General features: G+C 34.9%; 1 protein-coding gene across 1 annotated transcript; it reads right to left on the bottom strand.

The window, feature by feature from the left end:
- Positions 1-9,413: 9,413 nt before the first annotated feature.
- LOC112696989 (5'-adenylylsulfate reductase-like 5) lies at positions 9,414-15,884 on the bottom strand. Its single transcript, XM_025749954.3, has 4 exons — positions 15,281-15,884; positions 10,642-10,823; positions 10,260-10,384; positions 9,414-10,086 (listed from the first exon to the last, which is right to left on the bottom strand). The coding sequence occupies exons 1-4, from the start codon at positions 15,485-15,487 to the stop codon at positions 9,665-9,667; spliced, it is 936 nt and encodes a 311-aa protein (XP_025605739.1). The 5' UTR covers positions 15,488-15,884; the 3' UTR covers positions 9,414-9,664.
- Positions 15,885-23,886: the final 8,002 nt, after the last annotated feature.

Below are 23,886 nucleotides of genomic sequence, written 5' to 3'. Positions count from 1 at the left end.
GCTTTCACTTGCCCAATGAACAACCAGTTGTCTTTGAAGATCAAGACAATTTGTAAAGAACTGTTGAGAAAGAAACAATTAAAAAATCCATGTTCATAGCTTGGTTTTAAGCAAACACAGAATATGAGGCAGCACAGTTTTCCAACTGAATTTGGAAACGCAGCCATAGAATATGGGAGCCTAGGAAAACAAACATTGTTATTGGTAGATTATTCTTTGTCCCTCCATCTGTAGGTGACTTATACTATTTAAGAATTTTACTCAACATTGTTAAAGGGCCAAGAAGCTATGAAGAACTTCGGCTTTCAATGGTGTTGTTTATCATACATTTAGAGATGCATGTTACGTGCGAGGGTTACTTGATGATGATCAAGAATACATTGATGCTATTAAAGAAGCAAGTCATTGGAGTTCTTGATATTATTTGAGAAAGTTGTTCACGACTCTTTTGTGATCAAATTTAATGACTTAACCTGAAGTAGTTTGGCAGAAATGTTGGACTTTACTATCAGATGGGATATTACATAATCATATTACTATGTTCAATTTACCAGGTTTAAACTTATTCATTTTTAATCTACATTTATTTTGCTGCAACTTTCTTCATCAAATGTCCATATGATACCATTTATTATGTTGATATTAATATCAAGGTTGTTGAAACTTTTTAACAAATATAAATGTCACAATATACAATTGAATGTCTTAAGCTGTTTTATTTTTAGTTTTCTAATACTCATTTTCAATTATAATTGCAGATTTGGTTTTATCAGATGATGAATTATCAAAGCTTACTCTAATAGAGATTGAACAAATACTTAATAGCAATGGCAAAACACTTCGAGAATATGCAACAATGCAATTTCTCAACATGGATAACTTTCACAGCATGAGATGTGGCTCTTTGCAAAACAAATTAATATTGGATGAACTCTGCTATGATCGAGTTCTGTTGGCTGAGCAACACAAGCAATTTTTATCACAAATGACAACAGAACAAAATATGTATATGACCAAATCCTTCAGGCTATCAATTCAGATTGCGGTAAAGTTTTCTTCTTATATTGATACGAAGGTACAGGAAATACTTTCATTTGGAATACTATCTCAGCTGCTCTTAGATCAAAGGGTCAAATTGTCTTAACAGTTACTTCAAGTGGAAAAAATAGCTTCATTCTTGCTACCTGGAGGAAGAACAGCTTATTCCAGGTTTGCAATCCCCCTGACTCTTGATGAATATTTTACCTGTAATAAAAAATAAGGAAGCCCACTAGTTGAGTTAATTTTGGCAACTAAACTTATTATTTGGGATGAAGCACCAATGATGAATAAATTTTGCTTTGAAGCACTAGATCGAACTATGAGAGACGTACTTCAGCACATAAACCATTCAAGTTTACTGTTGCCATTTAGGGGAAAAATAGTTGTTTTTTGTGGTGATTTTAGGAAAATCCTCCCGATGATAACAAAGGGATCTAGACAAGATATTGTTAATGCATCGATTAATTCCTCTTATCTATGGCATGACTGCAAGTTATTAACTTTAACTCAGAATATAAGATTAAGGTCTTCAATAGAAGATGAAAGTGTCAGAGAACGAAAAGAATTTGCACAATGGATCCTAGATTTAGGAGATGGAAAGCTTGCTCATTCAGAAGATGGATACAGTGTAGTCCCTATACCACCTGAACTCTTAATTACAAATTTTGATGACCCAATTCATGCAATTGTGGAAACTATATACAGTGACTACCTAAAGGATCCCAGAGAGTTCAGCAATTTGCATGGCCGTGCTATTTTGGCTCCAACAATCAACGTTGTTAAACAGGTTAATGATTATATACTAGCTTTAAATGAAAATGAAAAAAAAGTTTATCTCAGCTCTGATTCACCTTCCTTTAAAGAAGGAGCAGCAGACAGTTTGACATCAATGCATATTCCAGAACTTTTGGCAACTCTTGAATCTCCTAGACTTCCAAATCATGAGCTTTGCTTTAAGCAAGATTGTCCTATGATGCTTATTAGAAATATTGATTATTTAGCAGGCCTTTATATATAATAGTACTAAATTAGTTATCACAAGGCTTGGCAATAAAGTTATCGAAGCAGAAGTCTTATTAGGATCTAACATTAGTGAAAAGGTTTTCATACCTACGATGACATTAACTCCCTCGCATACAAAACTCCATTTAAGTTTCAACGAAGGCAATTCCCTTTGATACTCTCATATGCCATGACTATAAATAAAAGTCATGGAAAATCATTGGATTATGTTGGGTTATTCTTTAAACAGTCAATATTCACATATGGCCAACTATATATTGCAGTTTCAAGAGTTACTAAGAAATACGAACTGAAGATTGTTATTTCTCATGACAATTCAAACAATTACACGGAAACCAACAATATCGTTTATCATGAAGTTTTCAAAAATATTTGATTTTGGCATATTGTGTCACATACAATAGGTAAGGATCATATTCTCAATTCCTTTGAATTCTTTCTTTAACTATTTTTACTTATTTATGTTTCAACATTTTCTTTCTAAAATTTTACCAAATTTTATCCTTATCATTATATCTATATGTTGCACACATTATTAATTTGAAAATTCACTTGGTATTTATGCTGTTTATTCCAACACAACTATCAAATTCTAGAATGGAAAATGTGCACTTTTTCTTCAACAATCAATTTTCCTTCTTTTGTCATGTATTTATATTAATTAACCATGTTTAGTTAATACATGATCCAAAATTATTATTTACATCATTGTCATCATATTTCTAAATTCAATAAATGTACATGACAAACATATCATTATTCAATTTCTATGTGTTCCTCTTATATATCTTTATTATTAATTGCTCAAATTTAATCACCCACTCGTGCGTATGTATGAAAATCTTGCTAGTTTAATATATAATAGATATGAGTAACGGTCTTTGATTGACATGTGTAGTTTCCTTTGTTCGACAAATATATATCCCAATTGAATGACAAGTGGCAACCTAAGAAAATACAATACATCAATACAAGGGGCAAACCGAAGTGGTGAAGAGAGGGGACACTTGCCCCCACAAATATTTTATAAAGTAATTAATAAATATATATAGATGTATATATTTGTCTTTTTATTAGATTATGTTTTTTTTTTAAAAAATAAAAAATAAATAAATTAATCAACAAATAATTATAATTAATTTCACTACACTGCCAAATTAGTTAATAATCATGTTGAAACTTAATTTTAAAATTAAATGTAACTTTAATTATTAGTAATATTTTTTAAATATTAGTTAACACTAAAAACATACTATTTATATATTAATATTTTTTATTAAAATGGTCTTTTTTATAATAATTATTTTAGTTAAAAATTTTATTTGTACTATAAATATTATAAGAAATAAACATCATAATTAAGTAAGAAATAATAAATAATGAAATAATTATTTAAGAATATATATATATAAATAACATTTAGTTTTGTTAAAAATAAAAAAATAATAATTATAAATTATCTTTCCATCATAATTTAAATTAATATATTGTTTATGAGTTAATATATATATATATATATATATATATATATATATATATATATATATTATCTTTATATATTTTTGTCCCCACTAATAAGTTTTTCTAGAGTCCGTCACCGTCAATATATAAAGTAGTATTCGATCCATTAATTCCCAACACATACAAAAAAAAACCTTACATCAGCAAACCCATTCAATTAACTCTTCAATCAACAATATCTCGGCTCGGATCACCATTTTAACCACCCTTTATACAAACTCAATTTAACTGGCTTGTGGCCAATGAGCCTTAGCTCAAGTGGCACAAGTACTAATTAGATTCTTTGCAATAGTAAATGGTTGACATATATGTCTTTCTATCCATACGAAACAAAAATGCTTATATATTTCGTTATCTATAATGGTGCTTGTTTTATTGCTGTCATATAAACATGAAAACGATGTAATTTTTGGACAATGAAACATTTATTATCTTTGTAACAGCCTACCATACAAAGTCTTATGCTTAAGTCATAATTCAGAGATGAAAAGGTATTACGACCTCTAAAATAAAAATTTAGTACGTATAGTAGTATGAATGATTGATTATAAATAGGAGCCTTTGTAGAAAAAGGGGTAAACAAAAATCGCAACTCAAAAGCGCAACACTCCGATCGATAACGTAACGAACAAGGATAAACCAACGCGAAATTATATATATACAAAGGAGTGTCAAAAACAGGAATATCAAGACTCAAAATCTGGTTGCGAATATAACCGGTCCGAGCATAGCAATATATACATATAAATAGAATAAGATACCCCAAGGAAACCCGAAGGAAACCCGAAGGGACACAAATACGTAAAACCTATTCTCCAAAATCTCCTATAAGAGGAGTCATCACAGTTTATATTATTTAATGGAGATAAAAGTATCTAAGCAAAACATATAAACCAAAACATAGCCCCGAGAACAAAGGATCTTCGCAAATCTAGGAGTCTCCAGCAGGCCTCAGCAAGAAACCTCACGTCCTGCATTTGAAAACCACAAAATCCGCATGGGTGAGAACCAGAGGTCCCCAGCATGGGAACAGCTTCCACATATATAATATATAATAATAGAGGAAAGCCGAAGGCAATCCTAGAACTTCCTCCAGATAATTCAAAGCTTATAAACAAGCTAAACCATAAAGGGTATCTGATTGAAGATCCTTCAGTCTAACTAATACATCCCTTTCCAATTCCTTCAGACCTCCCAACCACCAGCAGGAGTATAATATAGCAAACACAGTTATATCAGACAAGAGATATACAAATTGGAACAAGTAAGCCACTTAGACAAATAGCAAGTAATATGCAGTCAAATAGGCAATCTCAATCAATTCACATAGTATGCATATGATGAATGCATGTCCCTAATGGCTGATGATATCATCTGTCGGTTATAGAGCCAACCCGACAAGTCCTGGTAGCTAACCATTGGACTGTCCCTCTGTCGTGTCTCCCCAACTCGAGTTATACTCAATATAAATTTGATCATAATCATGATCCATATCCATCACCCTCACTGGGGAATATTTATGGGGGTGAGCTCATCCGGGGCTTTCACAGTGCGCGGCCACCCTGACGACATAGGGTCAAAAGAGCTTCAAGTCTCAACCTGGAGCACGTGGTGGCTAGCCACTGCTTTCCCCCAGGGAAACTCTCATCTCCGATAATGGAAGTGCAACATTCACAATTCATTCAACAGTATATATGCATTTATTCTTAGCCATAATCATGGCTCCGCCGTAACACGGCAATAATCCAGCCATCCGGCTCACGGTTAAATCCATAACCAGCCATCTGGCTCACGGTTAAATCCATAACCAGCCATTTCATTAACAATTACTGCCTTTCAGCCCATGGCATAACAAGCACTTCCACCACCATCCTCCGCCTCTCACATAATCATCTTTGATCCTCATTGATCATTCATTTTTCCCTTGCTTTACTCGCAAGTTACCACATCCCCTAGCTCATTTTCTAATAGCTAGGCATATCATAATGATTTAATACATAAGTAGTGAGATCGGAGGCTTAGAAGTATGAAATTTGGCTTTTAAAACTCAAGAATCAACTTTGGAATGAAAACAGGGACACGCGTACGCGCACTCCACGCGCACGCGTAGATGGCCCCAAAACTCATCGACGCGTATGCGTCATGCACGCTAACGCGTGGATTGAAAAATAGTCAAGCGACGCGCACGCGTCAGCCACGCGTACGCGTGGGTGCCCTCGTGCCCCAGGCACAAAACTGGCACAATTCTGGCACAACTCTCTGGAAAATGGCTGGGCATTGGGTGCAGCATATCGGCGCGCCCGCGCACACCACGCGCACGCGTGGATGGCGCTTTCTAGAAGAACGGCGCGTACGCGCCAAATGCGCCTACGCGCGGGGTCATTCTGCTAAAAATTTTCTAAGTTAAAAGCTGCAGAATTCACAGATTCAACCCCCAATCTTCCAACGGACATAACTTTCTCATTTTAAATCATTTTTCACCCGTTCTTCGAACGGCATGGACATCCCGGATCTAATTTCATTTCTAAACAGATTTGGCACAAAACAGAGATCCGTAGTCCAAGTTATGTCCCGTCAAAGTATGCCCAAAAACCATATTTTTCATACAAAACCACAAAGTGCCATTTTCAAAACAAGCCATTTTCAACTCTTTTCAAAATCAATCAAAACATGTCAATTTCATCCATTTTCTTCGAAATCAATCAAAATATATCAAATTCAACATCAAGCCTCCTCAACTCACACATTGACACTTTACCACAATTCACCAAAATCAATATCCCATCATTTTAACCCACTTCACCCAAGTGGCTCAAACTCAAACACATTGACATATCATATACTCCCCCTCATGCCAATTTTCAACAACACCAATTCCAATAAATCATCATTGTACACAATTTATATCATACTCATCATCAACATGGTTCAACCCACAATTCAACCATAATCAATCATCAAGCATATATCACAACATGCATATTTCTCATACATCATACCATCAAGGCATCAATAATCATCATCACATATATGACCACATCATATATTTCAACCATTCAACAACATCAACAATTCAATGCCTATCTTAGGGCCTCTAGCCTAAGTATTTCCTACCACATTACATATTAGATACGAGAAACCGAGACCATACCTTAGCCGATTTCCCAAGCTCAATCGGAGCACTTCCAAACCACTTTTCCTCAAGCTCTCAAGGCCTCAACACCTCCAAGAACAAATTTTTCACCACCAAATCCTTTTTCAAACTTTTCAATATCACCAATCAAGCCCCAATATTCACACATACACAACTTAAGCCACAATCATCATACCCATACACAACATCTCAATACCCAAACATCATAGAACAATAAATTACACTAGGGTTGAGAATCTTACCACACCCAAGGTCCAAGGAGACAAGATTAACCTTCTCCTTCAAGAGAGTTGGGGTCCTATAACATCAAAGAGCCCAAAATCTCAACATTTTTGCTCATGAAACTCGAAAACAAGGCTGGAAATTCGAAGAGTAAAACGTGGCTTACCTCAAGATTGATTGTATGAATTTTGTAGAGCTCTCCGCGGTGAACGCGTGGCCGCAAACGGTGCAGCAATCGGAGCCCTAGATCAAAAGTTATTGTGGTTTGAAAATCAAGGGAGAGATAGAACTTGAGAGAGTGTTCTTCCCTCCATGGCCTCTATTTCAGCGTGTGTGTGTGTGTGTTTAATGAGGAGAGAGAGAGATGAAAACTAGGGTTTTGGTTTAATTTAGTTGGGCCAAGGACCCACTTTGGGTTCGGTTGGTCCGGTTTGATCCGTTCGGTTCAATCTTGGTCTGAATTCTATAAAATTGGTACCAAAATTCTCGTTTCAATCTCCTCTATCACATTTAGCCATAAAAATCACATTTAGGGCTTTCTAGAATAAATTCTCATTTATGGGTTAATTAGCCGTTAATTAACCGGATTTTACAATCTTGAGTTTTCATATAACCTTTATCAACAGCTCTATAAATAGGCCCGCCACAATAGTTAACGATACATATAAGTACTAAACTTAAGTTTTACGTGATAAATTAATAGAAAGACACCACATATCCACTATTTACTATCATAAAAAATTAAATTGATATTTTTTTTTAAGAACAAATTAGTCTAGAATCAAAATCTTCGAAAACTTAATTCTCACTTTACTTTTTTTTATATTAAATCTGCACGGCTACTTCGATTGGAACAAAAAAAATTCTACCTCCATACAAAGAAACAGGTGATAAACTTCCTAAAATATATTGTTTCTCTTCGTTATTATAATAATTTTAAAATCTTTTCAGAAAAAAAAAATAATAAAAAAAGGTGTTGATGGTCATCAATCCGCTCATACAGAGGCACGCTCCAAATTATGGCAAACGACAATTCAACGAAAAAGACTCTAGATGTGTTTGTTTAAAACGTTGAAATTATATTTTAGAAAGACTTAAATATGTTAGTCAAAACTCTATACAAACACTAAAAATTTTATATATATATATATATATATATATATATATATATATATATTATTTTACATATTTTTTAAATTAAATTATCAACCATCAAAATTATAAAAAATCTAACTAAAGAATAACTATTTATCATCCAATATCAGCTTACTTTATATTTTTTTTAAATTCATATTAATATTCAAATGAACATCAAATAATAATTTTGTTGGAAGCCATAATAGAGATGAGTAATGCATGTTTGAAATTGAAGTCATATTATGATAAATGTGGATAAAAGAGAATGTAAATAAAAAAAAGTCATTTAAAAAAAGAAAAAGAAAAAAATTGGTTAAAATTAGCTATAAAAAAATTATCTCCTTATACTTCTTCAACAAACAAATATTTTATGACAGCAAAATAAAAAAAATTATAACAAAATCAAACATTTTTCAAAGCAACATAATCAAACTTTTTATAAATACCAAATATCATAATCTTATGTGAATTTAATGGTTCCGCAATCCAGGTATATATTACATGGATGAAAAGTTATGTTTTTCCTTGAAAGCTAATCAAGGATGAAATATTCCAATTGGGATGACATCAACTTCTCTTTGTCACTATGAACAACTACTACCATGTCTTGTGACAGAATCAACTATAATAGTAAATCATATTTACATTTAAGATGTATTTGTTTGAGGTAAAAATGGGAAGAAGGAAATAGAAGGAAAAGAAATTGAAAGAAAAATAATATTTTTCTTTGTTTGGTTGAATAGAAAAGTCAAAGAAAAAGAATGAATAGTGTAAAAAATAAGTGAGACACATTAAAATTTTTTTTCCTCTAATAATGGATGAAAAATAGAAGAAAAATGTACTTAGTATTAAAATTTTAATATTATCCTCTATTTTTTAATATATTTTAAAATATGTAAGGATAAAATTGTCTTTTCATAACATTATATACTATTTCCTTCCTCCTTATTTTTCTTTCATCCAAACATATCTAAGAAAAATAAAATTCCAACTCAATTTCTTTCTCTTCTCTTCTTTCCTTTTTATTTCCTTCCACTCTATTTAGAGTCTAAATTTATTTTAATAGTTTTACATGTGATTTGTCTCCTATTTCTAACTACTGAAATACCCTGTACCAGATCTATTTATCCTAATAATGTTTTCTTTGCATATCTAAATCAGTTGAAACGAGATTCCACGATAATTGAAGTGCTTGCTATTTCAAATTTCTCTCTAATGCACATTTCTTGTTACTATGCCAATTCAGCTAAATAGTTTAGCATATTATTAGGGCACAATACCAAAATGTTATGCTATGTCTAAAAGGCTTAGGGAATGTGTGTATAGATAGTTCCATTTAACACAACCAATTTACAAAAAAGGAAACTTGTTCTCCAATTTACATCCTGTTTGCTTCCTCCCAAAATTCGACTTAAAAATTAACACAAATTTTTTACCTAATAATACAAATTAAGAGAGAAGATGATCTATGTGCTCCCAAGCTCCAACAGCAGCTTGAGGCTATTATCTGACAAACTCTACACTACTTTTTCAACTAGAACAAGATTTGGTTAGATTCTGAGATTATCACCTGGCGGAGGATGCCGACTCTCCCAATGAAACAGAAGCCAGAGAAGAAGCCCAGGCCTTGGCGCTCCTCGCCCTCTCATGAAAGTTCCTGGTCTTGCATAATCGTAACTTGTTCCATATCCTCCTGACATCAACCGCGTTGCGAACACGTCCCATCATCACTTGGCTTGTCTCACTGAATATTTGCAAGTTGAGATGAGGAGCATACGAATTCCAGAATGCTCGGAGGCGTGACATGATCTTGGGAAACACAAAGAGGAGCATCCTCAAGCATAGAAACAATACCGAGAACACTAAGTAAGGTTCCCTGCTCGATATTTCTTTAAGCGACACACCAACTAAAGACTTCATTGTCGAATGCTCATCTCTCATTAAGCTGCTTAGTTTATGCACAACAATGTTAAGATTTGCTTCAAATCCTGAGGGTAGGCAAACAGATCATAAGTTTATTATCAGTCATTGTAATTTGTCTCCGGAAAAGAATCAATTCCCGGGTATATATACACTAATGTCCAAGCTATAAAAAATGGTGATTTTTTAAAATTTCATTAGAACTTCACAAATTTATGAGCAAGATTCAGAAGATGATTACCTGTGTTTCTCTCATAAAATTCTACAAGGGTTTTAAGATTGCGCGGACCACGATATCTCACCCTACAAGACTGGTTCACCAGTAAGATAGCAGGCAGGCTATGGATTCCATATTTTGAATATAAGCTGCAGGGGACAAAAATACATGAGGACACAAATGGAAAGCAACTTATGTTTTTATTTTTATTTTTTTTACTGCTGAATTTCAGTTTCATATTCATGGCATTGCCCTTGACCAAAAGGAAGCAGAGGTAGCACAGAACAGAAAGGACGAACCTAACTGCTGATGAATGATGATTGCATATACATATAACCAAAATACAAGAAAAAAATTCTGTAAATATCAAGATATTTTAAAAGAGTAGCAGGGAGAGCTACAAAACCTTGGCAAAGCTGATGACTGCTCAAGTGCCAAATATTCTACGTGAGGAAACATGGAACTAAGAACTTCATAGTCGGGAAGCAATCTTTGTGAAAAAGGGCACCAGGAAGCATAGAAGAGTATAGAAATTTGTCCAACGCTCTTTCTGCCGGACAAAATTGCATCTATGAAATCCCCATCAGCCTGAACAAATAAAATGGAAACTTCAATATATTTCACCAGAATATGCAAATGTAAACACAATAACAGAGATAATCAGAAATAATTAAATCTTCAAATATTACTAGCTCCAATTATGAAGTTAAAAGTCAAATAAGAACAGGAAATGCAAGATCACAATAAAAAAAAGGCAACAGAGATCACTTCCAAATATCTACATAGATAATACAGAATAGTGTCAGATATCCTGTACAGATAGTAGACTTAATGATGTCATAGATAGTATACAGGGCAGCCACCGCAAAGTATCCTATGTTGCGTAGGGTTCGGAAAAAGGCCACACCCAGAAGTGTAATATAGGCAGCCTATTCTAACACAAGCATTAGTGGTTGATTCCACAACTTGAACCCCATGTTCAAGCCACCCACACAGAAATGAAGTCAAACAAAACAAAGGATCCCTCTGCCGTCAGCCAATGCAGCTCTGCAATGCTGTGCCATTGCCAGAGACAGTTGCATCGGCAACAACAAAACCCCATGTCCGATTGCTCGTTTAGTCACTTCACCACTACTAGTCTAGTTTTGAGCCTCCCCATCAACTGCTATCTCAGGACCAGATGCCACATGAGTGGCAGTGAGGATGAACAAGTTGAGAGTTACAAAGGGAGGGGGACACCAAGAAGAGAAAAGAAGGAATTATGGATTTGAGGTAATGTGAAATCAGACAGGAATTTTAGAGGGTAAAGCTAACATTTAATATATGATGTTAACAGAGTTGAGAGTTAAAGTTTGTTAAAGAGAAGGGTGATAAGTGTCAACCTGCAAACTAGTGAGGGAGGGTGCAAATGTCATATTAAAAGACCTCAAGGGAGGGAGGTAGACATAATTTGCGCTAGAATATATGGATTGGTTAGAAGAAAATACATAGATAGAAAAGTCATGGAATGTTGGGGGAAAAAAGCCAAAGGGTATAGGATGCTCAACTAGTTAGCTTTAATAACACCAAGACAATTACAAGAGAAAAATTACGCAAGAAATCTCTTCTACAGATATAGGATTGATTGACTGCTCAACTGGTCCATGATATTCAAGGGGTAATGAAATAAAAAGGCCAAAACCATAATTCGGTAACACACCATCTTTCCCTTTCTATAATTCAGGGGGCTAAAACAACCAGGTTTTACCATCCCTTCATAAAATCATCACCCTTCCTATTATTTTCTGAATCAATATAGATTAAGAAATGGCATACTTCCTATGTCATACAAAATAATTAAAATGCATGTGTCAATATCGGACCAATGTGAACAGTACTACATGAAAACAGTCCATTTTCTTGAACCTTTTTTTTTTGAAAAAGAAAAGAAAGTTTGTTTGAAATAGGAAAATGATTACCAGTCAGTAGTCTAAAATCCTTTTTTCTTGGTAGAGTAAGAAATTAGATTAACGAGGGAGAATGTAGAAAAGAAGATAAGAAATTCTCAGACAGATAGCTAAGACATAAAGGGATAGACTATGTAACAATAGATGCTAATATCTCTGAAAATCAGCTAGAGGAATACCATTAAATAAACCATTAGCTAAGCACCAAAGGGATGATAGACAGGTCATCCTATCCCACATAAAATCAATATTAGAAAAGAATAGTTAAAAAACCCCTAGAATTCCTTTACAACCAAAATAAACCGAAGCATTGCGTAAATCAAGTATTGCTACAGAATCTTTGATTCTTTGCATGACCCAAAATTCCTGTGTGTGTCCTGGGGGGAATCAAGGGAGTTTATAAAGCCGCATTCCCCACCCATATAAAATGTAAAAAGTAATTTGGTATAACCTCAAAATTTGGGCAGAAGTTTTCCACAAGTTTTTTGAAGACATCGTTTCATATAAATCATAGGGGTTCATAATATCATTTTCTTAATAATAATACCCCATTGAAGAATCAAGGGAGTTTACAAAGCCGCATTCCCCACCCATATAAAATGTAAAAAGTAATTTGGTATAACCTCAAAATTTGGGCAGGAGAAGTTTGCCACAAGTTTTTTGAAGACATCGTTTCATATAAATCATATCCATAAAATTTCCACTCTCGGCTTTTAAGGAACAATAAACTGAACTCCTTACAGTAACTTGTTGACTTTATAATCTCAGGATATAAGTCGTTCCCATCATCACTTTAGTTCAACATCAATGTCAGCACTCGGAAACAGGTAGGGGCAGAGAGAAATCAGAGACAAGGGAATAAGATTTGAAAGCATAGGATCAGACAACATGAAGCAAAATTTTATCTGTCATACATGATCCATGTCATACATTATTTGAAGCTCAACACTAGATTTTCCTAAACAGTACTTGTGCTCCTTAAGCACTACATAAATATCATTCATGTAACCAGGATATATTCCAGCCAGTGCTTAATAACATGGAACATACTTGTCAAATTCATCCTACTTTGGATTGAACCTAGACGGTAGAAACGCAAAATTTGGATCAAAACAAGAGAGACAAAAGATCTAACTTATTATGTAAAATTATATTCAACAATCAGCTATATATATGTATTAGGACAAGAACACAAATAATGCATAGCAACAATAAACATCAAGATCACAACATTAAATATTTGAATATATTCTATATCAGTATGCATAATAACTGCGTCACATCATTTGTATGATTCTTTACATGCCTTAGTACAATACCTAGGTAATCTACCATAAATAATGCCTTATATCAAAACAAAGGCTTCTAAGTTATAGATAAGGTCACAACTTGAGGTTAGGAACTACTAAACCAAAACCACTAGGATCATCAGATGAACATTTCAAACAAGCATACAACTCCGAGTAAGTACAAATAAAAAAGGACAAAACCAAATAGGTTTTATCACCACATCCAACACCCACGAAAACCACAAAAAAATATCTTCACAAAACTCCACAACAACTCCTGAAATTGCATTTACCACAACTCAAGCTGAACTTGCTCAGCCAAAGTTCAAAGTTGCACTGCAGATGCAGATCATTGCACCGCCTGGCTATAAGTGTTGCATCACCTAGTAGCAGCCATGGTCATATGGTTGCACTGTGGTTGAGGATCTCAAATTCAAAGTTTCAAGGGGAGAGACAGATCAACTATAACTATCCTATAAGTGTCTAGTTAGAAAGGGAAAGAATGAAAACTTAAAAGTCCATAGCAATTAAAAGTAACTAAATAAAATTTATTCATTCTAGTAAACAGAATAGTCTAGGGAACTAGGGTAGATATATAGACTTTGAAGAACCATTTTGGTATGATCTTCATCTGTTAACTTCATGAAAATTGGTCAATGATCAAGAAACTAAAAAATAAATGGACCATGCGAGATCTAGCATAGCTACATGCTTACCAGTTATCAATTTTCCATGAACACACTTACATTTTATGTAAGGAATTACAAAACAAAAACAATATTCAAATAATTTACTTGAGAACATCTTTGGTGCAACTGGCTTAACAAACAGGGTGTGTTTTTTCCAGTCGAAAAATAGGAGGATGAAATGTAAAATACCATTTTTTTCCTAACTTCAAAAAGCATCTCTTTTGTTGAGGGGATAACCTAATTAAATGTGCATCCAAAAAAGGAAAACTATATCTGAGACACTATCAAGCATGCGTAAACTTGCAGCGTAAACGATTTGATTGAATGGATAGAAACATCTATTTTCTTGAGGAAAGTATCATAATTCAAAAGATCTCAAGGGGATTTAGGTTTTCCTAAAAGACACTATGATGATAAGCATCTCAACTTGATGCTTGAGTTAGGACCACAAAACAGTTGTCAGGAAGATATCAATGTGATCCCCATTCTTAACTAACCGACCTCTACTGAATGCTCCATGATGCATCGATATTAACACCGATACCAACACCAAGATAGCAAAGGTACACAAGATTTAATTGTGTCCAAGCTTATCAAGCATCAAACTATCAATGACTTTAATTCTCTATGATGGTAATTCAAAAATTTTCAGGCACGAAGAGGCCAAAATGAAATCCATCGTTTGATTTGAATTAGAAAAGAAGCTCTAATAAAAGTATCAGCCAAATAGAATATGAAATATTGAAATTATCCCCAGCATGCTTTTCATCTTTCTTCCAATTTCCAAAATCATGAATTTTTCCCTAAATATTTCCACGTATATTGCTTTCCCTATATGCGATTAGATTACTGGCAGCACCAAATATTGTGATTCATCGATTTTTCTCATAATCAAAAAAGAACCTAATGCTTCAAACAACCAGAAATCCATGAAAACACAAATAAATCAAATCAAAACGAATTAGCAAAAAAAAAAATGGGAATAATATATATATATATATATGAAATAACGAAAAGTCAAAATCCAACACCAAATCGGATTAATAACCATCACAAAAATTGTCGTAAGAAGCCAGCAAATCAAATAAAAAATGGAAATCTAAAGGAATAAAGAGATGAACCTGACGAGGCGGTGTCGGCGAAACGTCAACAGAGCATTGAGATTGAAGGGCATAAAGAAAAGGAGGAACGTCTGGAGATGGTGCATACGAGGATTGCGCGAAGGAGAAAGACGTGATGAAGAGGAGAAGAAGCAGAGAAGCCATGTATGGGGAAGAAGAAGAAGAAGAAGAAGAAGAATAAGAAGAAGAAGGAGAAAAAGAATGCATTAGAAAAGGGAAATGATATGAGCAACAGTGATGAACGATGAACAAACACCAAGGAGAAAAAAAAAAAGAAAAGAAAAAGGAGAGATGAAAACAATTATTTTATTGTTAATTTATTTATTATTGATATATTATTACAAGACAAAACCCAAAAGGGGGGTGAAAAGGAAATAGATATATAAATGTGAGATTTTTCTTTTCCTTTCCTTTTTGATAACTACTATATATACAAAGAGAATGTGCTGTGCAATGTAGTCTTTAAATAAATATATGTATCCCTGGAATCTTAAATCTGGTAATGTTGGGGGTGTGATGTGGAATGTGGTGGGTTAAGATTTAAGAGTAGTGAGAGATGGTGGCTGGCGATTGTGGAAGTGGCAAAATATGGCCAGTTTGGTTTGGTTTTGTTTGGTTTGTTTATTTATTCTAATAGAAGGATGGGAGAGGGGTCCAGTAGCGGGTTTGGTTTCTTTCTTTTATTATTTATTTATTTATTTATTTATTAATTAAAGGATTTTGTTATCTTCTACCATAAAAAAAATATTTTAATATTTTGATAAATTCAATATATTAAAAACGTAAAAAATTTTATTTTTATAATAAATAATACTAAAAATTTTTTTTGTTATAATATGCAACATCTTTAAGAGACAAGATAGTAAATTTTTTTTATTAAATTGCGTATAATAATAATAATCTATGTAGCTCTTAAGTATATATCTCTTATGTACACTTCTTTTTATAGAAACGATAAATATTAATTACGGAGAGAAACAAACAAAAACAGATATGTATTACCTATAAAAATATTTTAGCCTTTTTATTTTTAGTAATCTTGTGAATTATTTCTCTGGATAATGAATGTCTATTTTTAATTTATTTTAATACCACTTGAATTCTAATTATTTTAATATTTTTAAATATTCGATTAACATTCACTTGTGCATTATCAAAAGATAGTTATGTTACTTATGGTTATTTTATTTTGATGGCACAGTAATTGGTGGGTGTATTTAAAATAAATTCAAGTAATTTTGTATGTATTGGATACATCATTTTTATAAATTAGAGTTTTACTAAATAAAAACAAAAGATATTATAAAAAAATATTGATAGTATTTAATAAATATAAAATATATTATGAAATAAATAATATATTTTATTTCTATATAATATATTTTAAATAAATGAATGAATACATAATATATCATCAATACATGAAAAATTATAAATCTTTATGTTTATTAAAATTAGCATGGATTAAATTTTTTTCTATTAAAAATAAATTCATATTAAATGTTATTTTCATTACAACATATAAAATATAAATAATTAAATTTTATTTTATATTACTAGATAAATGATTGTATTAACCATATTAAAGAGATTACATATATATTGATTTTTCTAAAATAAAAATTTAATCATTTTTAACTTTTTGAGTTGTTTTATTTATACTTGCAAAGAAATAATAAAAATAAAAAGTAAACAATATTATTGTTTATTTATTATTTTTAAATATTTATAAAATTGTTCTTGTAAAATCCAGTTAATTAACGGCTAATTAACCTATAAATGAGAATTTATTCTAGAAAGTCAAAAATGTGATTTTTATGGCTTAATATGATAGAGGAGATTGAGATGAAAATTTCGATACCAATTTTATAGAAATCAGACCAAAATTAGACCGAACGGACCAAATCGGGTCAACCGAACCCAAAGTGGGCCCTTGACCCAATATAACTAAGCCCTAAAACACTCATTTCAGCACTCTCTCTCATCACTAGCACTAAGAACACGCTGAAATTACAATGAAGGGGAGAAGAACACTCTCTCAAGTTCTATCTCTCCCTTGATCTTTAAACCACCATAACTTTTGATCTAGAGATCCGATTGTCGCACCGTTTGCGGCCACGCGTTCACCGCGGAGAGCTCTACAAAACTCATACAATCAATCTTGAAGTAAGCTACATTTTGTTCTTTGAATTTTCAGCCTTGTTTTCGAGTTTTATGAGCAAAAATGTTGAGATTTTGGGCTCTTTGAAGTTATAGGACCCAACTCTCTTGAAGGAGAAGATTAATCTTGTCTCCTTAGACCTTGGATATGGTAAGATTCTCAATCCTAGTGTAATTTTTTGTTCTATGATGTTTGGGTATTGAAATGTTGTGTATGGGTATGATGATTGTGTCTTAGGTTGTGTATATGTGAATATTTGAGCTTGATTGAGACTTTGAAAAGCTTGAAGAGGATTTTGTATGCAAAAATCTATTCTTGGAGGTGTTGAGACCTTGAGAGCTTGAGAAAAAGTGGTTTGGAAGTGCTCTGATTGAGCTTGGGAAATCGGCTAAGGTATGGTCTCGGTTTCTCGTATCTAATGTGTAATATGGTGGAAAATACTTAGGCTAGAGGCCCTAAGATAGGCATTGAATTGTTAATATTGTTGAATGGTTGAGATATATGATGTGGTCATATATGTGATGATGATTATTGATGCCTTGATGGTATGATGTATGAGGAATATGCATGTTGTGATATATGCTTGATGAGTAATTGAGGTTGAATTGTGGGTGACACCATATTGATGGTGAGTATGATATTGAGTATGTGTAATGATGGTTAATTAGAAATGGTATTATTGAAAATTGGGATGAGAAAGTATGTATGACATGTTTAGTTGTTTGTCTCTTAGCCATTTGATTGAGAAGTGTTAAAATGTTGGGATGATGTTTTGTGAATTATGGTAAAGTGTTAAAGTGTGAGTTGAGGAGGCTTGATGTTGATTTTGGTACATTTTGATTGATTTCAAAAAGGGTTGAAATTGGCATGTTTTGGTCGATTTTTAAAAGAGTTGAAAATGGCTTGTTTTGAAAATGGCACCTTGCGGTTTTGTACGAAAACATGGTTTTTGGCATATTTTGACGGGACATAACTTGGACTACAGATCTCCGTTTCATACCAAACTTATTTAGAAATGAAATTGGATCCGGGATGTCCATGCCGTTAGAAGAACGGGTAGAAAACGATTTAAAATGAGAAAGTTATGTCCGTCGAAAGATTGGGGGTTGAATCTATGAATTCAGCAGCTTTTAACTTAGAAAACTTTTAGCAGAATGACCATCCGCGCGTAGGCGCACTTGGCGCGTACACGTCGTTCTTCAAGAAGACACCATCCACGCATGCGTGTGGTATGCGCGGGCGCGTCAATGTGCTGCACCAAATGCCCAGCCATTTTTCTGAGAGTTGTGCCAGTTTTGTGCCTGGGGCGCAAATGTACCCACGCGTACGCGTGGCTGACGCGTACGCGTCGTTTGGCTATTTTTCAATCCACGCGTCCGCGTGTATGACGCATACGCGTCGATGAGCTTTGTGGCCATCCACGCGTGCGCGTGGAGTACGCGTACGCGTAATCCTGTTTTCATTCCAAAGTTAATTTTTGAGTTTTAAGAGCCAAATTTCACACTTCTAAGCCTCCGATCTCACCATTTGTGTCTTAAATCATTATGATATGCCTAGCAATGAGAGAAGGAGCTACGGAATGTGGTAACTTACGAGTGAAGTAAGGGAAAAACGAATGATCAATGAGGATCAAAGATGATTATGTGAGATGCGAAGGATGGCGGTAGAAGTGCTTGTTATGCCATGGGCCGAAGGGCCGTAATTGTTAATGAATTGGCTGGTTATGGATTTAACCGTGAGCCGGATGGCTAGATTATTGCCGTGTTATAGCGGAGCCATGATTATGGCTAAGTATAAATGCATATATGCTGTTGAATGAATTCTGAATGTTTGCACTTCCACTATCGGAGATGAGAGTTTCCCTGGGAGGAAGCAGTGGCTAGCCACCACGTGCTCCAGGTTGAGACTCGAAGCTCTTTTGACCCTATGTCGTCAGGGTGGCCGGGCACTGTGAAAGCCCCGGATGAGCTCACCCCCATAAATATTCACCAGTGAGGGTGATGGATATGGATCATGATTATGATCAAATTTATATTGAGTATAACTCGAGATGGGGAGACACGACAGATGGACAGTCCAATGGTTAGCTACCAGGACTTGTCGGGTTGGCTTTATAACCGACAGATGATATCATCAGCCATTAGGGATAGGCATTCATCATATGCATACACTGTGAACTGATTGAGATTGCCTATTTGACTGCATATTACTTGCTATTTGTCTAAATGCCTTATTTGTTCCTATTTGTATATCTCTTGTCTGATATAACTGTGTTTGCTATATTATACTCCTGCTGGTGGTTGGGAGGTCTGAAGAAATTGGAAAGGAAAGTATTAGTTAGATTGAAGAATCTTTAATCCGTTGCCATTTATGGTTTAGCTTGTTTATAAGCTTTGATTTTATCTGGAGGAAGTTCTAGGATTGCCTTCGACTTTCCTCTATTGTTACATGTTTTATATGTGGGAACTGTTACCATGCTGGGAACCTCTGGTTCTTACCCATGCGGATTTTGTGATTTTCAGATGCAGGACGTGAAGTTTCTCGCTGAAGCATGCTGGAGACTTCTGGATTAGCGAAGATCCTTTGTTCTCGGGACTCTGTTTTGATTTTATGATTTCTCTTAGATACTTTTATCTCCGTTAAATAATACAAACTGTGATGAGTCCTCTTATAGGAGATTTTGGAGAATATGTTCTTTGTCTTTGTGCCCCTTTGGGTTTCCTTAGGATTTCCTTATTTTATTTACTTGTATATATATGTTACTATGCTCGGACCAATTATCTTCGCAACCGGATTTTGAGTTTTGATATTCCCATTTTTGACACTCTTTTGTATATATATAATGTCGCGTTCGTTTATCCTTGTCCGTTATGTTATCGATCGAAGTATTGCACTTTCAAGTTACAAATTTTGTTTTACCCCTTTTTTCTTAAAAAGGCTCCTAGTTATAATCATTTTTCACAATACTACTCGTACTAAATTTTTATTTTAAAGGTCGTAATACCTTGTCATCTCTAAATTATAACTTAAGTATAAGATTCTGTATGGTAGGGTGTTACAGTTCTGATTGACATACAACATAATTGATATACAATAGATACGTGAAATTTTAAGTGTCATTTTTAATTTCTACTTTTAGAAGCAAAGTGCTACCTAACAATATTCATAGAAATTTAAATTTTATGATCTATAAAGAAACTACATCAAAGTTGTATGTATACTCCATGATAAATTTATAAAGACCTGCTACACATACAAGTCTTTTTGATTTATAAGTCTTATAAGTTGGCACAAGTCCAACAAAACACACGCGCATTACTCCCACATTCAAGAGTAAATATACGCACGTTATTCAACCACTTCCTGTTTTCAAAGCGCGCTACTTACCATGCATTATGAACGAGTCTTCTTCTTCCTCCACGAAAATAAGTTTCTTGCCAAATTTGTTCGATCGTTCTCTTTTCGCCTTTTTATTCGTTGTTTTACCTGCGTTTATCACTGGTATTCTTGCTTCGTTTTTTTTTTCAATTTTCATGGTTTCTGAAATTAAGCTATGAAATCGTTTTGAAGATAATGGAACTTTGTAAAACCCGGTTAATTAACGGCTAATTAACCCATAAATGAGAATTTATTCTAGAAAGCCTAAAATGTGATTTTTATGGCTAAATGTGATAGAGGAGATTGAGACGAGAATTTCGGTACCAATTTTATAGAATTCGGACCAAGATTGGACCGAACGGGCCAAACCGGGCCAATTGGACCCAAAGTGGGCCCTTGGCCCAACATAACTTAACCAAAACCCTAGTTTTCAGCACTCTCTCTCCTCATTACACACACAAACACACGCTGAATTAGAGGGAAGGGGGGAGAAGAACACTCTCTCAAGTTCTTTCTCTCACTTGATCTTCAAATCAACATAACTTTTGATTTAGAGCTCCGATTGCCGCCCCGTTTGCGGCCACGCGTTCACCGCGGAGAGCTCTACAAAACCCATACCATCAATCTTGAGGTAAGCCACAAGTTTCTGTTCGAAATCTCAGCCCTTATTTTCGAGTTTCATAGGTGAAATGTTGAGATTTTGGGTTCTTTGATGTTATAGGACCCAACTCTCTTGAAGGAGAAGGTTAATCTTGTCTCCTTGGACTTTGGGTGTGGTAAGATTCTCAACCCTAGTGTGATTTGTGGTTTTATGATGTTTGGGTTTTGAGATGTTGTGTATGGGTATGATGGTTGTGGCTTAGGTTGTGTATGTGTGGATATTGGAGCTTGATTGGTGACTTTGAAAAGCTTGGAAAGGGTTTGGTGGTGCAAAATCTGTTCTTGGAAGTGTTGAGGCCTTGAGAGCTGGTGGATAAGTGGTTTAGAAGTGCTCCGGTGGAGCTTGGGAAATTCGGCTAAGGTATGGTTTCGGTTTCCCGTATCTAATATGTAATGTGGTAGGAAATACTTAGGCTAGAGGCCCTAAGATAGGCGTTGAATGGTTGATGTTGTTGAATGATTGAGATATATGATGTGGTCATATATGTGATGATGATTATTGATGCCTTGGTGGTATGATGTATGAGAAATATGCATGTTGTGATATATGCTTGATGATTGGTTATGGTTGAATTGTGGGTTGAACCATGTTTATGGTGAGTATGATGTTGATTGTGTACAATAATGATCTATTGGGATTGGTGTTGTTGGAATTGGCATGAGTAAGAGTATATGATATGTCAATGTATTTGAGTTTGAACCACTTGGGTGAAGTGGGTTAGAATGATGAGATAGTGATTTTGTATATTGTGATAAAGTGTCAATGTGTGAGTTGAGGAGGCTTGATGTTGAATTTGATACATTTTGAATTGATTTCAAAGAAAAGGGATGAAATTGACATGTTTTGATTGATTTTGGAAAGAGTTGAAAATGGTTTGTTTTGAAAATGGCATATTGTGGTTTTGTATGAAAATATGGTTTTTGGGCATACTTTGACGGGACATAACTTGGACTACGGATCCCCGTTTTGTACCAAATCTGTTTAGAAATGAAATTGGATCCGGGATGTCCATGCCGTTCGAAGAACGGGTGAAAAACGATTTAAAATGAGGAAGTTATGTCCGTTGGAAGATTGGGGTGTAAATCTGTGAAATTCTGCAGCTTTTAACTTAGAAAATTTTTAGCAGAACGACCCCTTGCGCGTGGGCGCACCTGGCGCGTACGCGCCGATCTTCCGAAAAGCGCCATCCACGCGTACGCGTGATGTGCGCGGGCGCGCCTATTGTGCTGCACCCAATGCCCAGCCATTTTCCAGAGAGTTATGCCAGAACTGTGCCGGTGTTGTGCCTGGGGCACGAGAACACCCGCGCGTACGCGAGGTTGACGCGTGCGCGTCGATGGGAAGTTTGGAATCCACGCGCTAGCGTGCATGACGCTTACGCGTCGACGAGTTTTTGAGGCCATCCACGCGTGAGCGTAGAGTGCGCGTACGCGCGGCCCTGTTTTCATCCCAAAGTTGATTTTTGAGTTTTAAAAGCCAAATTTCATACTTCTAAGCCTCCGATCTCACCACTTACATCTTAAATCGTTATGATATGCCTAGCTATGAGAGAAGGAGCTAGTGGATGTGGTAACTTGCGAGTGAAGCAAGGTAAAATGAATGATCATTGAGGATTATTGATGAATAGGTGAGATGTGGAGGATGGTGGTGGAAGTGCTTGTTATGCCATTGGCCGAAGGGCCGTAATTGTTTATGAATGGGCTGGTTCTGGATTGAACCGTGAGCCGGAATAGCTGTGTATGCTATGGATATTGGCTGGTTATGGATTTAACCGTGAGCCGGATGGCTGATATGGATGTTGATCCATGGATGAGAATTCATGCATGTTTATGCTGAATTATTGATATTTGTGATTTGCACTTCCACTCTCGGAGTTACGAGTTTCCCTGGGTAGTAGCAGTGACTAGCCACCACGTGCTCCAGGTTGAGACTTGGTACTCTTCTGACCCTATGTCATAAGTGTGGCCGGGCACTGTGAAAGACCCGGATGAGCTCGCCCCCGTATATATTCACCAGTGAGGGTGATGGATATAGATCATGATTATGATCAAGTTTATGACGAGTATAACTCGAGTTGGGGATGCATGACAGAGGGACAGTCCAATGGTTAGCTACCAGGACTTGTCGGGTTGGCTCTATAACCGACAGATGATATCATTGGCCACTAGGGACAGGCATTCATCATATGCATACTATGTGAATTGTTTGAGATTGCCTATTTGACTGCATATAACTTGCTAATTGTCTAAATGTCTTACTTGCTCCTATTTGTATATTCCTTGTTTGATGTAACTGTGTTTGCTATATTATATCCTGCTGGTGGTTGGGAGGTTTGAGGGAATTGGAAAGGGAAGTATTAGTTAGACTGAAGAATCTTTATTCAGATGCCCTTTATGGTTTAGCTTG

The sequence above is a fragment of the Arachis hypogaea genome, chromosome 6 (genome assembly GCF_003086295.3).
Source record: "Arachis hypogaea cultivar Tifrunner chromosome 6, arahy.Tifrunner.gnm2.J5K5, whole genome shotgun sequence".
Taxonomy (NCBI): Eukaryota; Viridiplantae; Streptophyta; class Magnoliopsida; order Fabales; family Fabaceae; genus Arachis; species Arachis hypogaea.
Note: the sequence above shows the minus strand (reverse complement) of the source record. Positions and strands in the feature narration are given on the sequence as shown.